This window comes from Hemicordylus capensis, chromosome 3 (assembly GCF_027244095.1).
Source record: "Hemicordylus capensis ecotype Gifberg chromosome 3, rHemCap1.1.pri, whole genome shotgun sequence".
Lineage (NCBI taxonomy): Eukaryota > Metazoa > Chordata > Lepidosauria > Squamata > Cordylidae > Hemicordylus > Hemicordylus capensis.
Window position 1 is genome coordinate 297,940,514 of NC_069659.1, and position 15,138 is coordinate 297,955,651.

The following is a 15,138-nucleotide window of genomic DNA, read 5'->3' on the forward strand; positions in this document are numbered from 1 at the left end:
TACCTTGTGTTTATTTTTATACTGTGAGCCCTTTGGGGACAAAGAACCATCTTTTTGTTATTGTTGTTGTTTATTAACTGCTTTGCAAATTTTTCATTGAAACGTGGTATAGAAATAGTAGTCGTAGTAGAAGTAATGATAATTACCTTTTCCCACTCCTTTATTTTATATGTGAATAAATTTTAAACCAAGTAAATTCCATTCAACTACTCTCCCCAAGAGCTAGTTAAAGAACTGTCTGTCCTGAAGAAAAGGCAGAAGGGGGGAAGGCAAGGCCAAGGAGCACACACCATCAGTTCCTGAAGAGACCAGCACCAGTCGGAGGGTGATTTTTTTGTTCCTTTGTTTTGTCTTTTCTGCCTTTTATTTCTAGCATTTTAAATTGTAAATGGCCTTGAGCCCTTGGCAGAAAGTCCAAACATAAATGCAGTGAATTAATTCATTCAAGCCAGTCTCCAACATTTCTTCACAGAGCCCAGGATGGCTCTGTGTAAATAGTAGCTGGATTGCTCTTCAGTTACTGGGACACCTGGGAATACCAGGTGCAGGAAGAAGCAGGCTTATCCAACATTTCAGTGGTGTTCCCCGCATGTGCCTACATGATTCCCACTGATTCCTATGGGGGGGTGGGGAATAAAGCATCTGCAGTTGGGATCACTGTTTCAATGAGGGCCCCTTAGCTAACTGAGCAAAGAGGCAGGCACCTCTTTGATAATGGTGATTATCTTATGTTTAATAGGGGGAGAGCAAATATTCCTATCCATCCCCAGCACAACATCCCTCCAGTGGCTGTTTGTGTCCACCTTATATCTCTTTTTAAATTGTGAGTCTCTTTGGGACAGGGAGCCATCTTATTTAGTATGTATTCAATGTAAACTGCATTGAAAACTGGTGAAAAGCAGTATATACTTATTTGAAGGAGGAGGAGAACAGTGCCCTTCACTTTGGACACATTGGAGAGAAGAGCTGGTCTTGTGGTAGCAAGCATGCCTTGTCATAGCTAAGCAGGGTCCACCCTGGTTGCATATGAATGGGAGACTAGAAGTGTGAGCACGGTAAGATTTCCCCCTCAGGGGATGGAGCCATTCTGGGAAGAGAAAAAGGTTTCAAGTTCCCTCCCTGGATTCTCCAAGTTAGGGCTGAGAGAGTTTCCTGCCTGCAACCTTGGAGAAGCCCCTGCCACTCTGTGAAGACAATACTGAGCTCAATAGACCAATGGTCTGACTCAGTATATGGCAGATTCCTATGTTTCTATGAAACTGGATGGCCAACCTTCAATGACAGTAATTCTGTAAGGTGTGTATGGTGTGTATGAAAAGAGAGCCAGCGTGGTGCAGTGGTTAGAGTGCTGGACTAGGACTGGGGAGACATGAGTTCAAATCCCCATTCAGCCATGATACTAGCTGGGTGACTCTGGGCCAGTCACTTCTCTCTCAGCCTAACCTACTTCACAGGGTTGTTGTGAAAGAGAAACTCAAGTATGTAGTACACCGCTCTGGGCTCCTTGGAGGAAGAGCGGGATATAAAATGTAAATAATAATAATAATAATAATAATAATAATAATGATTAATAATAATATCTTCCTCTAAATCAGGCCAGCTCAACTTAGCCCCCACCCCCAGCTGTTTTTTTAACTGCAACCTCCATAATCCCCAGCCACATTGGCCAGGAGCCAGGAATTATGGGACCAGTAGGCCAACATCTGTAGGAAGGCCTAAGGTGACCAGCCCTGCAAACGGACCATAATGACAGAATGGTATGTAATAAAATGTGCTAGATAAATTGGTAGGAGGTTTTGCCTATTATGGAATAGCAGCACCTAAGCCTTAAAAAGAGGAGGAAGCTAATCTTACAGACAAATAATTGTAAGATGCCTCAGAGATCATCGCCTACAACCATATATGGCCAGTGGGAAGGATGCACTCTTGGAATAGTCACCAGTGACAGAGAAGAACAAAATAAGGTGTGTAATTACTCTTTCACATATGGCAGCTGTATTCTGAGTCAAATGGCATGCTCAGAACTCAGCCCACTGTGGCTTTTCCCATGCTGTTGTGAGAGTAGCTTTTTAAAATTTTGCCACAGTGTGTAGAAAGCCAAACCATGTTGATTTCTGTGCACATACCACTGGCATTCATTCAACCATCTCAACAAATGGAACCCAGCATAGATTCACTCAAAACCATGGTTTCCATCTGCAGAGTGGATTGCATCATCCTGCAAACAGATCAGCTAGATTTATCGTGAATTCTTACCAAGTACAGTTCTGTCTTTCACAAATGCCACCTCTCCTACTCCATCTTTCAGACACCTAGAAGAAGAGAAGGAGGAGATATGAGAATAATGATATGTTTGTGTTTTGTATTATACACTCTCACTAATATTCTAGCCTTCTGGACATCAATCTTTGAAACAGGCCACCAATCCTGACCTACAAACTATTATTACTGGCTGGTGTCCAGATTAACAAAGCACTGGTGCAGGAACTCTGCACTGGTGCTACAGGGGAGGGTGTCATGCCTTTGCCTTTGGATAGTGAAGTTGGCAACCCTCCAACACAGCAACAGGAGTAGAGTTCATCTGTCGGGCTGCAGGAAGAAACTGAGGCAGGCCAAGCTGAGGCTGCAGCTCCCTAGGGGCTGTTAGAAGCTGCACAGAAGTGGGATGCAGAGCCAAGGCTGGAGCTGGAGAGTGTACAAACAATAACACCCCAGCAACAGAGATATGAACATCGCCAGCAACAGCTGGAAACACTTAGATGGAGCAAGTGGCTACTTAACAAGCAAGATAAATGCTGAATTGTTGGCAGCTGGTCAGAGGAGCGCAATTAGTCAAGCACTATTAATCAAGGCCAGCAGGCAGTGGATGCTGCTGATACCAACACATCTCTGTGAGCCTGCTTCAGCTGAGCCTGAAGACTCAGACCTCCAGCTTCCAGCAACCTTGACCGACTGTGTTTTTGACACCCCTCAGACAGGCTTCTGACAGAGGGGCAATTTTTGTCTATATTCTCTTCCATCTGGAATTGACTGTGGCTCTCAAAATTATTTCCCTGAGGGCAGCACAACCCTCAGGGACATATTTTCGGGAGTCACAGTGGGCATCAGAAAGAAGGGGAGAGTGAAAAAGATTACCTCCCCTGTTGTTCCTGCATAGCATTAGCAGCACAAGTGCTTAGTCTATATATCAGCTACTGTCAATTTTGCTCAGTGCTACTACAGAGCTAAACCCTGTAAATACAATTGTGAAATGTCCCCTGACTGGGGGTCTTTCAAATTGTATTATATAGCCATTGAAGGAGTGATCAAAGATCAGTGATGAGTAGTGGAGAGAAGAAAAAACAAGGTGAGGGTTTGTGGTTCTAGAAAGGCTTTTCTGAAGAAGAGTGTTCCATTGGGAGACTTAACAGAAGAAAGAACAAATTGTTCTAGTAAGAACTAATCTGCCTACTTTCCTTTCACTATCCCTACAACTGGACTCAATTTGGTTCAGATTGATTAGGTGGTCCACAAGTTAGCCCATTTGCGCCTCAAATGTTTGTGCCAACTTGAATCAGGGTGGATGACATCATCACAGACTATGCCATTGAGATGTCCCTGTGTGTCACTCACTACAACTGTACCTAATTTGGTTCAAATAGGTTAGGTGGTCTACGTTAGTCCACTCACACTTCAAATGTTTACACGTCCCCCATCTTGGATTGGGTTAGATGACACCATCAGAAACTATGCCATTATGGCATCCCTATGTGACCCTACAGCTGTAGCAAATATGGTTCAAAATGGTTAAATGGTTCACAAGCTAGCCCACTTGCACATCAAAAGTTTATATGTCTGCCATCTTGAATCAGGGTGGATAACATCATCACAAATGATGCCATTCAGGTGTCCCTATGTGTCCCTACAACTGTACCCGATTTGGTTCATATTGGTCCAGATGTTCCAAAGTTGATGGGGGGACACACATGGACGGACACACGGAAACACATACAGAATGCCGGGTGATCTCATAAGCCTACTGGAAAGTAGGCTAAAAATGGAAGCAAGCATTCAAAGTTTAATGTTCCAGCACAGACACTGTAGGTAACACTGGCATCTTGGCACATCCCAGTGGCAAAACTTTATATACCAGGAAGAACCAGCTGGACAGTTTCTTCCACCCACAGTAACCAGAGTGGAGCATATTTTCCCTTATATTTACTTTTTAAAAAGATGCTTTGTATTATTATACAACATGCATTTCACAAAACATAAGAATCTGAAGTCTATATATATATGAGATTAACTCAAAGGATTAGTACAAACATCAGAAAAGAAGAGCATATATCTAGAAGCAAATTACTTAAAGTAAAATAATTGATATGTTTTTTTCCTAGTTGATATCAAATCATTCCATTTTGGTCCCTCTTCCTTCAGCAGAACAAAATATGGTTAATTTCATCCATATAAAATGCGATCCCCCCAACCCCACCCCTAAATATTGATGTATAGTAGTGTGGAAGAGTATATTTTAAAAAACAAACAAACAAACAAAAACCTCTAGGCCTGTCTCTGTAAAGTGTATTAGGAAGTAAAGAAAATGTGCTGAAGGACAAGAAATGTCAGTGGGAAGGTACATTTTTTGCTGGCATGAATAGATGTCTCAGCTAAGCTGTAAGACAATAGACAGAGAATGTTGCTGTAGAAATGTAACTAATAGTAAGGCTATGAACAGAAGCATATTTGCTCTAACATAAGCTAAGCCGAATGGGCTGGTCTGTTGTAACTGTTGCAAAACAATGAAATTTCTCATGTCTTGTCAGTCATGAGCAATGTATCAGCAGATGCTTGTACATACACTGAAAATAATTTGTATAAATATATTTGACAAACGTAGCCTTGAGCCTGTTTAGCTCTTTACTCGCTTTCAGCTGAAGTGTATTTAGAAGCGCTATAAAGTCTGATTTGAAGGTGATCAATTACATTTGTGAAACTTGTTTCTTCCACAGTAGGTATTACTGAAACTGTTTTCCTTTATATCGTGGAATGTCAATTAGATAATAAACATGTGATGAGATTTTGAAGTGTTGATTGCAATGCCCCATCAGTGCCATGCAGACAACTGAGGGCCTCCCATCATCTTTTTTTTTAGCACAATAAATAAAATTTTGTTTAAATGTTGTACAATTATCATGCCTTTCTTCAAGGCTACATTTTGGTTATGCAGATTTTGCAATACTTTACACACACAGTCATTGCTGTTGTGATTGCCATGTGAAATGTGGTTCTGCAAGTGTTAAAAGCATCTACGAAATATTGTTTCTGACATAATTAGTGGCAAACAACACACCTCCATACCTACACCAGTCTAGCCCTATTCACACGTTATGTTCAACCCACATATGATCTCTGTACAGTGTACACAGATTCACCCCTGCTAACTTGGCAGAGAGGTACCTTTTTAACATGGTGATTCTCTTTATTTAGCAGGGAGAGAGTAACTGGCCCTCTCCACCCCCAGCACTGTACCTCAAGTGACTGTTGCTGGTGTCTCTCTGATGTTTCTTTTTAGATTGTGAGCCATTTGGGGACAGGGATCCATCTTATTTATTTATTATTTCTCTGTGTAAACCACCCTGAGCCATTTTTGGAAGGGCGGTATAGAAATCGAATGAACAAACAAACAAACAAACAAAGATCTGTATCCTGCGTTTGAGGGGGCCTGTACCCAGGCTAACTTTTAACAGGAACATATATACAGTTGTCCACACATACACATGTACATGTGTACAGACACATGTATGCACATACAACATAATGTATGAACATGGTTTCTCCTTTGTTTAGTATCTTTGCTTCTTTGGAAATTGGCAAACAGCAGCAAGGTTCTCTTACTCACAACAATGCTCCCCTACTCTGGAAACATGTCATTTCACTTTTCCTTCTTGGGAAACTGTGTACTGGCATGCACTGGCATGGAAGACTCTGTACTGGCATGCACATCTGGCCAGATTTTTTTAAAGGCAAACACCAGCATGACATAAAGGCTACATGTGGCTGAAATGTGCTTTGATAGTACTTTTAGGATACATTCCACAAACTGTTTAAATCACATCATTTTTGTAAAGTCAGTAATGAAAAAGAACAGATCAAAATGGGAGCTTGTCATAGCCTCAGTCCTGGAGTCACATGCATTTTTGCATCATCATACTTGATTTATGAAGCATCTAAAATTACTAGGACTAGACAAAAGGCAATCTACAAAAACACTTGCTGGTACTCACTGAAATGCTCCAGAATATCCAGCGTAGGGATCATTACGGGAACATTTGTTAGCCCCTGTTCCGGAACATAAGCGGCACAAATTTTGTTCTGTTGGAGGGATACCTGGGACACAGCCGGCTGAGAAGAATTTCGCTATAGCTGCAAAGGAAAAAACAAACAGGCAGGTCATTGGCAGGCTCCCTTTTAGGAAATGGTGCTCTCTCATATTACTTTTATTGGGAATAGCTTGGCTAGAAGCGTTCCAAGCTGTTTCTTGTTGGGGCTAAATATTTATTTATTTATAAGTATGTAAACCGCTTTGGGAACTTTTGTCGAAAAGCAGTCTATAAATATTTGTTTTATTTGTATTTAGGGATGGCTCTCACCCTTTGTTAGGAAGCAGATGCAGCATGGAGTCCAAGAGATATACACTAAAAGCTGCCATGATGTCACAACACATGCTGGGATGCATATCTCAAATTGTATGCAGCTCCTTGGGCAGAAGCTGCATGCAAGTGGAGAGAGGCACCCCAGAAGCTTCTGCAGTGCTGTGGGAGAGCCCAAGGTGCACTTCTCCATTCAGTTTCTGCAGGTGAGGCAATAAAAGGTCTTGGATTTACTCTGGCTTTTATGCCAGGTACATCTGAATGTTGAGTAACATACTGCACAACAGTATGTGAGCCCAGCAATGGTGCGTGCATGCAAGTTGTACAACTGCACAAACAGCACAAAGACAAAAGTTTACATAATTTGCATTACATGAGAGTAAGCTTATTATTTCCAGTTGGCTTATTCTTGTGTTATGCAAATTTTTGCATTTGCACAAATTGCGTGCATGCACCATCGTTAGGTTGGTGCACCATTGCACAGTTAATGTTTATACAGGAGAGAACAAGAAGTGTTCCACTTTAAAACAGGGTAAAGAGCACACGGCATTCCTGGAGAGTGTACATCAACCCATGTGTACACATACCCACCACTTTTTCAGTCCATTTCATAATTCTGATGTAGTTGGCTCCAGCCTACGACACTCATATCACCAAACCAAAAAGCACTTTCCCTCCAACTCATCACAGCTCATTTGTCTTTTTGTTGCTGCCAGTCAAACAGGGAGCAAAATCTTCCAGAACTTACCAGAAAGAACTGCATAAACATGACCTTCAGGGCTGGCTCCAGGGTTGAGGGGACCCTCAGGAAACCAACCTCTGGGGAGGGATGTTAACTGGGCAAAGAGGCACCCTTCAAAATGCCATTTCTCTTTATATTTAGCAGGGGGAGAGCTACTGGCCCTATTCAACCATGGCACAGCACCCCTCCAGTGGCTGTTCCTGCTGTCTGCTTTGTGTTTTAGACTGTGGGACCTTTGGGGCTTTTAGACTGTGAACCCTTTGGGACTAGGAAACACACACACATATTTATTATTACTACAGTCTTATGCATCAGTCCACACAGCTGTGGGCATCTAAAGAAGTGCTGGTGATCTTGCACAAAAGCACAGCTACTTAAAGCTGTGCACCTGCACTTTGGGAACGCAGCTTCTATCGGAAACAATGGAAGTCACACTCCCAAAGTGCCAGTGCACAACTTTTAAATATCTGTACACTGTGCACTCTTGCTCAAGACCACTGGTTCTTCCTTAGATGCCACTGCAGCACAGTCTGATCAGAAACACCCGTGTAAGACTGTGCAACATGTTGGCTGACAGCAACAACAGGTGCCCCTGTATTTGTGGTGGGGCTTATCTTTGTGTTGATGGAGGGACTGGTTCTGCTGCTAAGGCAGTGGCATTAGTAAAGCTTCTTCTCCATTCCTCCTTCCTCTTCCCTCAATTCCCCAACCTCTCCATGGACTTCTTCAGCACCAATGAAGCTAAGAGCAATGCATGCTCTTTCACCTCCTCTCCCCTCCGTCCCATCCACAAATTGAGTTTTGCCTCTAGAGGCCCCTAAGTCATCACAAGGGCTCCTAGTGGCAAGCTGCTGTTTGTGGCTGGAGCAGATGGGATGGAAGAGGCACCAACTGAGAGAGTCATGCTGCCACTGCACACAGGTGAGGGACACTTCATGCAGGTGGCCAGGCAGGAACTGGCAGCAGGCCCTCAGTAGCCGCCTGAGAATGCCAGTCGCCTGATAGTAGGGATGTGCATGAAACTGCAGAGGGGAGGTTCAATGGCGGTGGGGGTGCCGCTTTAAGAGGAGGGGAGGGTGCACTTACCCCTCCTGCCGCTTTTCCCTCGCCAGTGTCCATTTTTGGAAAAGCTCATCAGGGCGGCAGCGTACCTCCCTGCCGCCCTGTCTGGATATAACCGGATATAACCAGAAGTCCCCAATGCACCTGTCCATGCCGGCATGGGTACAAGCACATCACATGTACGCAAGTGTGTTGGGGACTTCCAGTTATATCTGGACAACGGGGGCAACGGGTCATCAGGGAGGTACACTGCTGCCTGATGAACTTTTCAAAAATGGATGCCGGCAGGGCGAAAGTGGCGGGAGGGGTAAGTGCACCCTCCCCCGCTATTCAAGTGGCACCCCCACTGCCGTCGAACTGGAGGAACTGCCGGTTCTGTGCACATCCCTACCTTATAGCAGTCCTCGTGACCTTCTCCTTGACATTTCTTGCTCACTCCAGTTCAGTAATGTTGCTGAACTTGTGTCTTCACCATGCAACTTACGTTTCTCTACAGGTTCTGTTTCTGGTCCCATCCAGTCAATACAACGGCATTCAATCAGCTTAGCCACTGGGATGTTCCAGCCTGCAGATCTGCCGAAGCCAGTGTGGCAAGATTTCTTCCCTTTAAGACCAGCCAGTGAAGTGACTGTTCCTTTCCTCACCACAGCAACAGCATAATAGCCGGTGGTAGTTTCTGACATGGAGAGAGAGAGAGAAAGCAGACACATTCTTGTGTGGCAGCAAAAAGCTTTCTTGCTGCTGCTTGTGGTTCATGCTTGCTTTGATTACAAACAGCATGCTAGAGAATTATCAGGTTAGATTCACTCCACTTACACCATACAGGAGACAGCAACTTGTCCTGAGCAAAACTGGTGGAATCTGTTTGTCATGGAAGATAATGAATGGGACTATTGGTGTATCTGCTTGCAGTGTTAATGCAGTGAACTGACCACATCAAATGCAATAGTGGATGGTCAGATTTGGAAATAGGATGGACAGGGATCCACCTTGAGATAGACTAACTTCTGCTCAATAGCAATGCAGCTACCTTGGCCAGTGGGGTATTCTGCTGCAGCATTTTCAGAACTCAAGAGGGAAGGCTGAATGAAAAAGAGAGTTTCTGCTGTGCCTCCATGTTGCTTTCTGATGTGGCACAGTGACCTAGTCATACTCATGGTCAGACTGCACTTTGGAATTACACATTCAGACCGTATTTTCTTCCATGCCTGGGGAAGTGTGGGCCAGGGACCAGCCCATAGCTCAGTGCTGGAGTGCATATTTCACATGGAGAAGACTCCAAGTCCAGTCCCTGCTTTCTCCGCCTAAGAGGGTCTTCTCAGCTGCTGAGCTAAGAAGCTCGCCTGCCCGAGACCTTGGAGAGCTTCTGAAAGCTGTAGTAGCCAATACTGGGCTAAATAGCCAAGTCGTCTGACTCTGTATAAGGCAGTTTCATGAGCCGCTGCCCCTTCCTGTCCCCTCCCCCGCTTATGCCATTTTAACATTGGTCGCACTGCATATTCCCAACTAGCAATAGTGTGATGGGGAAATGTTCATTGCGTGCTGACGTTTTATGAAGTCTCAGAGTAGGCCCTGTTCAAATTTACCTTTACCATCTCCGTGATAAACCTCAGCTGCAACAGGCTTCAGGCTGTTAGGGGACAGGCCTGCATCATAAATATGACCACCATCTAGAGAGACAGCATCTGCCTCAGAATCCTGAAAAGCACACAAAAGTAGAGAGACGAGGACAAGGATGTAGATAAACATTTTCCATGGGGAGAGCAGAGATAAACAGTGGAGCAGGCAAGAAGGCTGGGGTTCTCTGCCTCTTGGCTAAGATCAAGTGTGTGTAGAGGATTGGGAGACAGGTTACCATAAAGGAGTTTTCTGGCAAAAAACATCATATGGGGACAGAAATCATTTACAGGGCACTACCCCTATTTGCCCCATTGTCACTACACTCCTGAGAACATAGCATTGAAACTCCTCCACCTGCACTAGATCACAGAAGCAACATAAATAAGAGGGGATGGAAACATAATGACACCATTCAAGTCTTAATACTCAGCCCATTCTTTGGGATGGGGCCATAGGTCACTGGCAAAACACACACTTTGGAAACAGGAGGGCCCAAGTACAGGCCTAGCATCTCCAGGGAGTTGTTCACATCTGGCTTTTAGTTCATATCGCCTCTGGAATGGAGGGGGTGCAATCACGTGCCATCCGGATTTACCCCTAATAGTCCCTCTGAGCTACTGAGGAGCACTTCACACACAATTCGGGGTTGTTGTTTTTATTGTGTGTTAGAGTGCAGCCCGATGTATATTCAAAGTAAAAAAATCCACATTTTTCATGAGGTTTGGGGGGCAACTTTGAATTCACAGTAAAGCCTCTCAGTAAACATGCGGTGAAGCCTGCTGTCTGGGAAAGCTCCAGGTAAGGCTGGGGAAAACCCTTGTCTGAAACCCTGGAGAGCGGCTACTGCTAGACAGGGATGACAGACCCAGATAGACCCATAGATTGTCTCAGTGGAAGACAGTTATATATTTTTTCATAAGTCATACTGCAACCAGAAATTAATGTGGACTTTCTTATTTTGCACTCTTCCTTGCAGTGCCAAAGAGGAACAACAGAACTATCCTGAGCTTGAGAACAGAGCCCAATAAATCATTGGGCAATTTCTTCAGGAATTTAGTAGTCTTAGACTCTGCTTTAGGCTGCCAGCTGGCCATTGTTTTACTAGTCTGACCACTAAGGCCATGTTCTGGCAGTAGCCAACCAGTACTGGAGTCTAAAAAACAAGTAAATTCCAAAGCTAGTCTGACAATCGTAAAACAAGTCTTTGTAGGACCAGCTTTGAAGTTTACCATTCAAAGGGACAGGAATAGTGACGGGGGAATTAAAATAGAAGTGGTGGGATCAGCAGAATTGAGGTGGGGTTGGCAGCAGCAGGCAGGTGAGGGAGTGTCTACCACAGAGCGTCCGCATGGCCTGAGGCTGGTGCTTTAATTGGCCTCATGGGGGAGCTATCCCTGGGCCCAAATCTCAAGTTCAGGACAGCTCTGCATAACAGACGCATCAGGCATAACCAGTTAGATTCTTTTCTGCTCTGCCACTGGTCCACCAGGTTGTCTCCCATTATCTCTTCTCTGACCTCACCCTGGGAGCTATTCACTGACAGTCTCAATGGGGACTGGGAGGCCATGGCTACGCCGCTGCTGTGGACATGAAAGCAGTGGCCCCTCTGGGGTCCGCAACTGGCACTAAAGAAACAGTAGCACCAGTTGCGCCACCAGCATTGCCGTAGTTTCTCCCTTTGTGGTGAATAGGACAAACTGTGGTAACACTGGTAGCACAACTGCCATCCTCCCCAGTGACGCTGCTGCTTTCATGACCACAGCAGCAGTACTGTCATGCCCCCCAGCCCTCGGTGAGACTGCACATCACGTCAGCCATTAGTTTTGAGATTAACCATACTCTGCATGGTTGATAGATCCATTAGGGGAAACATACAGTAGCTCCAAGATCTTCACTGTTTTTAAACTGGAGGCCGCAGCTGCCAAGAGGGTTTGCTCTATGGAGGGGAGGTTGGGCCGCCAAGAGAGCTCATTCTATGGCGCAGGGGGGAGCAAGGACAGTGACCATGGCCAAAGTGGTGAGAGGGAGAGGAGGAGGAGGAGGAGGAGGAGGGCAGCAAGCTAGAGGAGACAGAGCGAGTGTGTGGTGACCGCGACAGTGGAAAGGGAGAGGGAAAGAGAAGTGTGCACACAGCAACAAAAAAGGAGGAAGAGAGCTAAAGGGAGTGACGGCATGCATGCAGTGGGGGCAGTAGCAAGTGAGAGAGAAACAGCGCCCATGGCAACAGGAGGAGGAGAGCAAGAGAGAGAAGGAAAGAGAGTGAGTGTGGTGGCTACGGTAGCAGCAACGGGGCAGGAGAGAGAGGGAGGGAGAGTACACGCAGGAGGAGAGCAAGAAAGAGAGACAAAGCATGTAGTGGCCAAGGAGACTAGGGTGGCAGGAGGAGAAGAGGGAGAGGCAAGCCGGGGCCACCACTGAGGTCTGTGTGGGCCGCCATTGGCCCGTAGGCTACACAGTGAAGAACAGTGGCATGCCTTGTCTTGTACGCTGAACTCAGGGATGTCCCCTCGCATTCATGTCCGGCTTCCACTGGTCACTTACTTTAATGGCCCTTATGCAGTCATGGGGGTCAGCTCTCCTCACACAGTTCAAATGTGGGAACTCCGACTTTAAGCACTCCTTCAGATTTAAACATTTTGCTTGCTCAGGATCAGATGTTGTGCACCATCTCACTGGGGCAGTTGCAGGACACAATGCTGTGAAGAAAATGAAGGAGGAGATAATGTTTTTTGTTGTTTTGTTTGAAATGTTTAATAATAATAGTAATAATAAAAATTTTGATTTCTATACCGCCCTTCCAAAAATGGCTCAGGGTGGTTTACACAGAGAATTAATAAATAAATAAGAAGGCTCCCTTTCTCCAAAGGGCTCACATTCTAAAAATTGACTCTATAGCAATTTATCAAGATTGTGAGCCCCCTGATACATCTAATAAATAAATCTGTATTGTTGGCCTCGCTCCAACATGACATATGCACACTGAGAGAGCATATGCCCACTAAGAACACTGAATATTTCTTTTAAAAAGACAATTTAAATATTAAAGCCCACAAAATGTACCAGTGTTATGCTGCTGTCACAAATGACATCACAATCAATAGCCAGTAGCCATCCATGATGGCTGAACAATCACATTCTACAGAGCAGTCACAATATGATCACAGTGTATTAAAAAAAAACCCCAAACACCTCTATTTTCCACAGGCTGAAATAATCAGATGAATAGTTTTCACCAAAAGCACTATAAAGTAGGCTGTTCAGATATAAAGGTTTCATATAGAATTCTTCCACATCTATCTGTTTTTCTTTCTGAGGCAAGTAATGTTACCAACTCGTGGTATTTATTGTTTCCAAACTTCCAGGCTACCACAGTACTCACACAGGTTGAGAACAATGGTTTTACAGAGGCTGTTCAACTCTGTGTGAAAGTGCACATTACAAGGCAAATGCAGGGCATTTAAAAAAAATTGGGTAGGCTCAGAAGAGACTGTTCATTTGTGAGAAGCAACTTTGCCCCACATGCTAGGTTTCTGAGAGGAAAATCATGATGTATTTCATATGAATGGTCCCACCCTGAATGTCAATTAATGTGAGCCCTTGGGGAACTATTCTTTATATATTGTTCTGTTTTTATATATATTCATTTTGATACTTCTTGTATATAAGGATGGATGATAAAGAAAAACTTTGAAGTATGTAATATGAAATGTGCCTTTCCTTCCAGTTACACCAGAGGTCCAGGAATGGGGAGAAAGCAGAGGGGCAATTGACTTGTTTGTGAGTTCTTGTCCCCTTCTCAGCCCCCTTCTGGCCCCACCTATGACAAAGGGTTCTCCACCATCTGTTTCTCTCAGAACGCTAATGCAGAGGTGCCAAGGGGATTGCAGAGGCAGAGCAGAGGTCAGGAAAGGGGTGTTTAATCCTTTCTCCACCCCATCATTTTCCCCCTCCTGCAAACCCCTCCTGGTGCTGCATTTTAACATGCCCCCCTCCGCCGGAAAATTGGCAGGTGCAGAAAGACCATCTCTCAGTCACCATCTCTCAGTCACCAGATCTCTCCTACAGTTCTCCCCTCACCCCACATCTTCTTTACTTTAGAAAACACCGGTTTGGAAATGTGCATTCCCGCTGGCCAGGAAACGCTTATTTCTGCACTTATTTCCCCTGCTACAACCACATCACTTTGGCTTAATAATGCTATTGTTGCCCTTTGTTTACAGCAAATATTCATTAAGTCCTACCTCAGTATTCACTGTACTTAGCACAAGCTGAACTGTGTGATTAAGTGTTAATGTCTTAAAAAAAGAAACTCAGGCTTAAAGTTCAGCATGTGCTTAAATCGAAGCTTGTTCATCTGTTAAACAGGAGCTCAGATCTGAAAGTCAGCAAGGTCAGTGTTTGGACCAAGCCCTCAAAAAAGATAGGGATTGCCGAGAGACCATTGAAAAAGCCACACCAGTCTAGAACTTTGTTGCTTTTCAGATGACACTGTTTTGAAAGTTTAGCCATTCAGTGGCTTGGTTTCTTAAAAGAAAAGTGTGCCATCAATAAATATTGCATTCTTTTAAAGGTTTGCCTTTCAATGAGCTGCAGAAATGTTGATTCTCTAGCTCCATTTTGCAGCACCTGGAAATGCCTTCTTTTGCCATCCCACTTTAAACCTGCAAGTCTGCAGTCACTTACCCAGCAGCCCAATGAACAGTGTGGCTTGGAGAATGAGTTTCATCTTCCTTTTCTCTCCAGAGGCTTTCAGGCAGGTGTTACAAAGGTGTCAGTCACAGACGGCTCCCACAGCGTCTGTGAAGGCTTTTGACTCAGCTGCCTTCTCTTTTTATAGAGAGTGTGGACTCTGCAGTGTTAGCAGAAGCAGTGACCCAAGTGTGTTTGTCCTCCCTTGTTGCCCAATAACTCCTGGCTCTCCTTCAAACCAGCCCATTTGCAGGAAGAATTTCAATTTGGCACTGAATTCACAGAGCCATGCAGGCAGGCATTGATGGGAAGAGACAAAGCGGTTGAAACAGGGTCTGAAAATGGGAAATTCCCCCATGTCATTTTAATTCTTCCTTTACCTGAAATGCAATTAAA

General features: G+C 44.5%; 1 protein-coding gene across 1 annotated transcript in view; it reads right to left on the reverse strand.

The window, feature by feature from the left end:
* TF (transferrin) overlaps positions 1 to 14,917 on the reverse strand; it is a 45,550-nt gene extending 30,633 nt beyond the window's left edge. The window contains exons 1-6 of the mRNA XM_053311079.1: positions 14,737 to 14,917; positions 12,595 to 12,749; positions 10,020 to 10,131; positions 8,918 to 9,109; positions 6,264 to 6,402; positions 2,257 to 2,312 (exon numbers count right to left, since the gene is read on the reverse strand). Of these exons, the coding sequence (XP_053167054.1) occupies positions 2,257 to 2,312; positions 6,264 to 6,402; positions 8,918 to 9,109; positions 10,020 to 10,131; positions 12,595 to 12,749; positions 14,737 to 14,779 (697 nt within the window). The 5' untranslated portion in view covers positions 14,780 to 14,917. The remainder of the gene's footprint in view (positions 1 to 2,256; positions 2,313 to 6,263; positions 6,403 to 8,917; positions 9,110 to 10,019; positions 10,132 to 12,594; positions 12,750 to 14,736) is intronic.
* Positions 14,918 to 15,138: the final 221 nt, after the last annotated feature.